The following is a 7,670-nucleotide window of genomic DNA, read 5'->3' as shown; positions in this document are numbered from 1 at the left end:
GAGGACGAGGACGAGGACGAGGACGAGGAGGAGATAGAGCGGTGGAGGAGGGGAGATAAGGGGAGATGGGGAGGAGAAGGAAGAAGAGGAGGAGAAGAGGCAATAAGAGCTTTGGAGGAGGCAAATATATTCAAGCATATCATATAGAACTCAATTCTCATTTCCTGTGTTGGGAAGTCAACAGAGAATGCCTAAAATTGTTACATCATACAATAGCAGTGTTCAGAAGTTCCAAATAGTAAAATTCAGAAGTATTTTTTAAAAGACAGCACATTACAAAGTGACTGATTCTGGGGAACAGAACTGTGGGTAGCACAAAGGCCAGCACTTGTAGCCTCTGGACAAGAACCACAGAAAACTTCTTGGATAATTAAAGAGAATATGGGTCTAGTACAAAAGACACCTCATTTCTCTTAGGATTTGCTCAAACCCAAGCATGGCGAAAGGCATCTTGCAAGCGTGGCTCGGGGAACACCTTGTGACGGAATGAATCCTCCATCTATGCTTCCATTGTCGAACCTTAGCTCCGCATCTGCAAAATGTCAGTCTTCCCTTTCCTGTCAGGGCTCTTACAGAAGTCTTCTCACAAGGTCTTTGGGGTCCAAATGGATATAGCACCCCATCAAGGGTAAGGAACTGGGGGGATGAGGAGGACCCCCCCACACACACACACATCCCGTTGGTGAAAGGGGGCCAGCTTGGTGCGACATCTTCTGTCACCAGTACCAAGAGCTCTTCCCACACTACCTGTCTTTTCAGTACGGAACCAAATTTGAAGTTCAGGAGGTCCTTGGAGTCCACTTTTTCCCCGTACTCACCCTTGTTTCCTCCGTTCTGGATCTTTTTCTGTACCACCTGCCCTCTGCCAGCCCACGCTGGCACCTGTGGGCTGGATCCTGCGTTCGCTTTTTCTCACTGGCATTTTTTTAATCCTCACATTGTATTACTTCTTCTCTATGCACTGGCTCCCTCCTAGCTTTTCTTCTTCTGTCCATCCCCGGCACCACGGGCCTGGTTCAAATCACCACCCTCTCTCAGCCTGACAAAACTGCTGCCGCTGTTTCCCTTCCGGCCTCCTTGTCATTGCTTTACTCCCAAGAGCTCAAACAGACTTTCAAAACCATGGCACTAATGTCATCACCCTGTGCCAAACCCTATGCCACATGACCTCACAAGAAAAAGCCAAGCTCCTTTGTCGGTGTTCGCCGTAATTTTCCCCCACCTGCTCCTCCAGTTCCTCCTCCCCATCCTTCCTTCCTTTCTTCCGTAAAAGTGTATTAAGTACCAAGTCTGAGCTCACTCCCATCTCAGTTACTCACGCCAGCCCTCTGACTACTCTAGATTCGCATTCATCCGGGCCTTTTCATGGGCCTATGTACTGTCCCCAAGGCTCATCCCTTCTTCACCAAGTTTTTTATTTGCCCCTCAAGAATCAACTCAAGCTGGGCGTGGTGGCACACAATTGTAAACCCAGCATTTGAGAGGCAGAAGCAGGTGGTAAGTTTGGTATCAGCCTGGTCTACCCAGTGAATTCTAAGCCAACCAGAATAGTGAGACCCTGTCTCAAAACAAAACAAAACAAAACAAAACAAAAAACTACCTAATTGCTGAGGAACATACAAAAAGATTCTCAACCTCATTTATAATTAAGGAAATTCAAAATAAGACTGTGCCTTATTTATCACTTAAATCAACAGCAACTAGAACTGCATATAGGGTCTCCATTTCCCCTTTCTATTCTATGGTAGCCCTTAAAGCTACTTTTTCCGGGGACGGTGCCAATACCACCTTGATCAATAGAGTCCACCGTGAGCTGAGACTCCTACCAACCTGTTTGATGCCTTTAGTGTCAACGAGAAATGACCATTCCTTCACTTACGCCACCAGATTTCACCTAGAGTGTCCTGATGAATATACCCTAAATACTATGAAGAACGAGAAGTAACTTACTAAAGGTTGTCCAGATAATGAACAGAGTTAGAGTCTGAACTGTTACTTTGACTTCAGAAACTATTTTCAACATCTATGTTATATGTATATCTCATAGCTATATGCATATATGTGCATACATATGTGTATGTGTTATATACGCATTTATAATCTCCATCATTTATGGCTATGCACACACACAATTATCACAGCTATGTCTAAAGCATGAGATTCATGATTGGACAGAAGAAGGAAAGAGGAGCCACCCTAAAGGTTCAAGCTTCCTAGACCTTCAACGAATAGTCATTCTTCCCAAATTCGAACTCAGTTCCTTTACCTTGGGGACTTTGCTGTCTTGTGGGAACACAGTGACCATGATGGAAAGGTGGAAAGACAGTAACAAGCCAAGACTGGCAAGAGTAGAAAGACAGTACACTCGAGAGATGATATACTTCCCTTCCTATGTTAGGGCAACCCCTGTAGCCTCATTTGCCAGTTATAGTTGGCAATGCCCTACCAACTTGAACAAAAGTCCACAGTGAGCTGAGCCTCCTACCAACCTGTTTGGTGCATCTAGTGTGAGCACGAACGTAGTCTCACTAGACTGCCAGTCTAGTTCACACACGAAGCTCCACACCCAACCTCCCAACCAGCAGTGAGCAAATGCAAAAGACAAAAAGAAACTCTCAAGCAAAATGTTAGCCCTTTTGTTGTATGATACAACAAAAGTATATGCTCAACTATGTTCATAGCAGCATTGTTTGTAATAGCCAGAACCTGGAAACAACCTAGATGCCCTTCAATGGAAGAATGGATGAAGAAAGTATGGAATATATACATATTAGAGTATTACTCAGCAGTAAAAACCAAGGACTTCTTGAATTTTGCATACAAATGGATGGAAATGGAAAACACTATCCTGAGTGAGGTAAGCCAGACCCAAAAAGAGGAACATGGGATGTACTCACTCATATTTGGTTTCTAGCCATAAATAAAGGACAGTGAGCTTATAATTCGCGATCCTAGAGAAGCTAAATAAGAAGGTGAATCCAAAGACAAACATATAGGCATCCTCCTGAATATTAACCTTCATCAGGTGATGAAAGGAGACAGAGACAGAGACCCACATTGGAGCACCGGACAGAAATCTCAAGGTCCAAATCAGGAGCAGAAGGAGGGGGAGCACGAGCAAGGAACTCCGGACCGCGAGGGGTACACCCACACACTGAGACAATGGGGATGTTCTATCGGGAACCCACTAAGGCCAGCTGGACTGGGTCTGAAAAAGCATGGGATAAAACCGGACTTGCTGAACATAGCAGACAATGAGGACTACTGAGAACTCAAGAACAATGGCAATGGGTTTTTGATCCTACTGCACGTACTGGCTTTGGGGGAGCCTAGGCAGTTTGAATGCTCACCTTACTAAACCTGGATGGAGGTGGGCGGTCCTTGGACTTCCCACAGGTCAGGGAACCCTGATTGCTCTTAGAGCTGATGATGGAGGGGGACTTGATCGGGGGAGGGGGAGGGAAATGGGAGGCGGTGGCGGGGAGGAGGCAGAAATCCTTAATAAATAAATAAATTAAAAAAAATGTTAGCCCTTGTGTGCTCGCTAACAGCCCAGCTCCTCCACTGCCTAGCTTGGGATCTTGGACAAATGGCTTCTACTACATGGAATTCAGCTCTTCCACTACACAATGCAAATTATTAGTCACATGTGGTGGTTAGACTAATGTTTGGCATGTAAAAAGAGGCCAGTGTATGTTAGCTAACACTCTGTATCATTGAGCATTACATGTAGAGCGACCAGTATGGTTTTTTAACATGATAGTAGCTTCTACTTTGTAAGGCTAGCCCCAGCTAAAATGAAATACTACATGTGACAACACAGGGGCCAAACTAATATTTAAGAATTCCTTTATCTGGTTGCTTCCAATTCTGATTGTCCTCACCCATCATTCAGTAGTAGATGGTTCTGGTACCTCCCCTTGGCCTCCTACTCTGTGGCTAGTCTGATGGTTGAGGTAGGAAAAGCCCACTATCCTCTTCATCGGCATTCCGTTGTACTAGGGCCATGTTCTCGGGGCCTGCCTAGAGTCTTCATTCTCAGAGCTCTGACAAGATCACCTAATTCATACCCTTGGCTCCTGGCAGTATTCACATGAACTACTGTTCCTGCAAGAATTGTTTTTCAGGACCCCTCCTGCAGTGATGGTTTGCTCTAGTATATAGAACACCATGACCAACATGTAAGTTTCATGAAGGGTATAGATGTTGAAAATGGTGGAAACATAGTTCAATTCCTCTCGGCAATAGGTTTCTAAAGATTCCCTCTGCCAAATTCAACTCTTTCATCACAGATTGCTTGATTTCCTGAGATTGCAGCCACGCCGTTCTCTTTGGCTGACTTCAGTGAACTTGTTTGCAATGATTCCATAGCGTGCCCTTTAGACTTCACTGTAGACCCGATTGGTGCTCACTAGGCAAACCTAAAGCAAGATGTGCATGTGCAAACACACACACACACACACACACACAGAGAGAGAGAGAGAGAGAGAGAGAGAGAGAGAGAGAGAGAGAGAACCCTGCACAGACACATGCATGTCCATGCCCATGTCCATGTGGTCACACAGACCTCACAAATACCCCACCTGGATGGCTGAGGCCACAGACCAGGATTAACAACTCTTATAGTTTGCCTAGAACAACACAAAATTTGAACAATGAACATCCTACCACCCTAGAACCTTCAATACGAGGCAAGCCCATGAAGCTGAATGTCCCTGAGTAGTTGAAGACTCACTTATGACAAAGGCACTCAGGGCCCACTGGAAAAGAGCGAGGACCTCCAAGGCGGTCTTGATGTCCTTCTTGGTGGGCCAGAACATTATGTCCAGAATATCAGGAGCTCCAGGTAAATGCTGTTTAGCTGTCTAACCCTCACTACTCCACGACTTGCCATGTTTCCTCTCCTGGGCTTTCTTCTCCAGCTGTTGCCTATTCTCCACCCCTTGCCCCACCCTTTCACAGGACTGCAGGACCTCCCACCGCCTCTGCTTGTCCAGTTCCTTCCAGCTGCCTACCCAACTGCACTTTCACCCACTTGAACTCAGCCTGGGTTGAGATTGTGACACCCCCCACTCTACACCTGGATAATGGATGACGCCGTGATGTGGGAAGTGAGTGGGTGAGATAAGGCTGGTGAGCGGCTGCCAACCCCAGTCTGAAAATAAATGGGAGAGCTGTGGGCAGGAAGAAATCCTGGACTCGGATGGGGCAGACTCAGGGCCTACATCTCTGCAGGCCCAACTGCTGATGATCTTGGGAAGAACCTATCTGGAGGGCTGACAAGGTCACAGGCCAGGTCTAGAAACACCTTTGGCCTTCAGATCATTGCAGTGAAGACATCCCATGTATGTGGGCAGAGAGTAGGTGCTGAGCAAATTTTCTATTGAATGATTAGACAAATGTTGGTGCATACCGTGTTATTCTGTGTGCATGATGTTCTAGAATAGACAAAGTGTGTCTATTAGGAAAAATCAAAGCAGGTGTTGCATCTGCTAAGGATTAACTGAGAAGTCATTTGATGAACATTTTGGGGGGCCCGGTAATGTTCTCAATGTCTTGATAGGATTTTGAGTTGCACATATCGAAAGCAGACATCAAAATACAGCAAATGGAGGGCTGGGGAGACGGCTCGATGATTAAGAGCACATGCTCTTGTAGAGGACCTAGGTTAAATTCCCAGCACCCATATGGCAGCCCATAACTGTCCATGACTCCAGTCCCAGGGGATCCTTGGGCACCAGGCTTTTAGATGGTGCACAGACATACACACAACCAAAACACTCATGCACATAAAATAAGTAAATCTTTAAAAAGTTGTTTTAAAAAATACAACAATCAGGACGATGAGATGGCTCAGCAGGAGAGGTGCTTACCACCAAAACTGTCAGCCTGAGTTCAATCCCTGGGACCCTGGGGAGTGGTCCTTTGACTGCCATGCATGTGCCTTGGCATGCTCATGCTGCAACCCAACATAATAACTAAAGAAATGTAATGAAAGGTGGTCTTTTAAATATAATGCAATAGCGTTTATCATTTCTGCATCCCACCACATGTAACTTTTACCTACAAATAAACATTGAACTTTTATTCATGCTGATGTGCTTGGAGTGACGGATGTGATGCTTGCAATTTATTTTCGTACATAGAGCCTATTATAGGTAGACAAAGGGATGCATTGGTGGGCAGGGAGGCGACATGTAAAATAGATGACAATGTCATCTGCACTATCTAGGTGGCAGGTTCACACATGATTCCTTGAACTTTCTGTAGGTTGAACTTTTTATAATTGAATTTTGTTTTTTTAAAAAGCTCCTTTGAAGTCATAGTAAAAAGAAATGAATTTTAAAATCTGACTTCTCGATGCATGTACCCATATCACTTACACACGGTGACAATGTATGTATAAAAGTAGACATGCATGTAGTTGTCATCGTGTCTGCCACACATCCCTGGCAGGCGGTGACAACTCCAAATGTGTACGCCGTGAGGAGGTGGAATATGAACTGATCTCAATCCAGCCACGCGCGCTAGCCAACAAGTTCATTAAGAGTGAATGACTGGAAAGCTTTCTTCAGCCGGCGTAATTAGTGATAGTATAGTTTGTCCTGGGCACTGCCCTACACAGCTGGGCTGCGTCAGTGAAGAAAATAAAGCAAAACTAATTAATGCTCTTGAGAAGCTTACGTTCTGGTGAGGGAAGATAGATGAGTAAAATTAATTACTTAATTAGGGTACAAAGTGATAAAAGAGCAGACTGGGAAACATACAGATTGCCGAGTTTTCAAACTGAGGAGGGGTTGGTTAGGAAGAGCTTCATGGTTTCAAGACAAGTATTGTGGTAGGCCACGCTGGAAAGGTAGGCCTCGAACACAGGTTTGAAAGAGATGAGGACGCAAGGCACGCAGAGGCTAATCATCTGGGCAGAGGCACCAGCCAGGACCCAGCCCTTGCAATAAGGTGTGTTTGGCAGGTTTCCAGAAGCAACAAGAAGACACGAGGCAAACCTGTGACAGGAACTGAGGCCATAAGGTTGACAAGATTAGTAGGGCTCAGATCATGAAAGGCCTTGTAGGCCAAGGTATGGATTTCGCTTTTCATCCTGAACAAAATGGGTAATTACTGAAGGATTCTAAGAAGAGAGAGGATTGGCTTATATTTTTGAAGGGGTAGAGAAGAAAGAGAATCTTTGAAGAGCTGGTTCAATCATCTCTGGTGCACATTAGTGTCTCAAGCTAAGTTAGCAATAGTGAAGGCATTGAGACATGGTTAGGTCTTACAGACACGTAACATGATGTCACTCCCAAAACAGGTCCTTGCGATGCCCAGATGCCTCAAGAAGGAAGTTGTATTGCTGAGGACCTGCCACGAGCCTTTCTCTCGCTTATTGCCATTCCTGGATCTGGTCTTGTGTCATGCAGCCCTGAAGGAAACCCCTAGTGGCTGTTGAGAGCCGCTCACGTCCTGCCTTGCTAGATTGCTGGTTCTGTGAAGGGCCTGTCAGAAGTAGGGGGCGGGGCTGAAAAAGGTATCAGGGTCAGTCTCTAAAACAGCCTGTACGTAGTCAGACGCGTTATCAGGAGACAGAGACCCACATTGGAGCACTTGACAGGAATCTCAAGGTCCAAATCAGGAGCAGAAGGAGGGGGAGCATGAGCAAGGAACTCAGGACC

General features: G+C 45.6%; 1 protein-coding gene across 1 annotated transcript in view; it reads right to left on the bottom strand.

The window, feature by feature from the left end:
• Positions 1 to 4,820, bottom strand: part of Awat2 (acyl-CoA wax alcohol acyltransferase 2) — a 10,932-nt gene extending 6,112 nt beyond the window's left edge. The window contains exon 1 of the mRNA XM_005358614.2: positions 4,736 to 4,820. Within this exon, the coding sequence (XP_005358671.1) occupies positions 4,736 to 4,820 (85 nt within the window). The remainder of the gene's footprint in view (positions 1 to 4,735) is intronic.
• Between the last annotated feature and the right edge of the window lie 2,850 nt (positions 4,821 to 7,670).

This window comes from Microtus ochrogaster, chromosome X (genome assembly GCF_000317375.1).
Source record: "Microtus ochrogaster isolate Prairie Vole_2 chromosome X, MicOch1.0, whole genome shotgun sequence".
In the NCBI taxonomy this organism is placed as follows: Eukaryota; Metazoa; Chordata; class Mammalia; order Rodentia; family Cricetidae; genus Microtus; species Microtus ochrogaster.
Note: the sequence above shows the minus strand (reverse complement) of the source record. Positions and strands in the feature narration are given on the sequence as shown.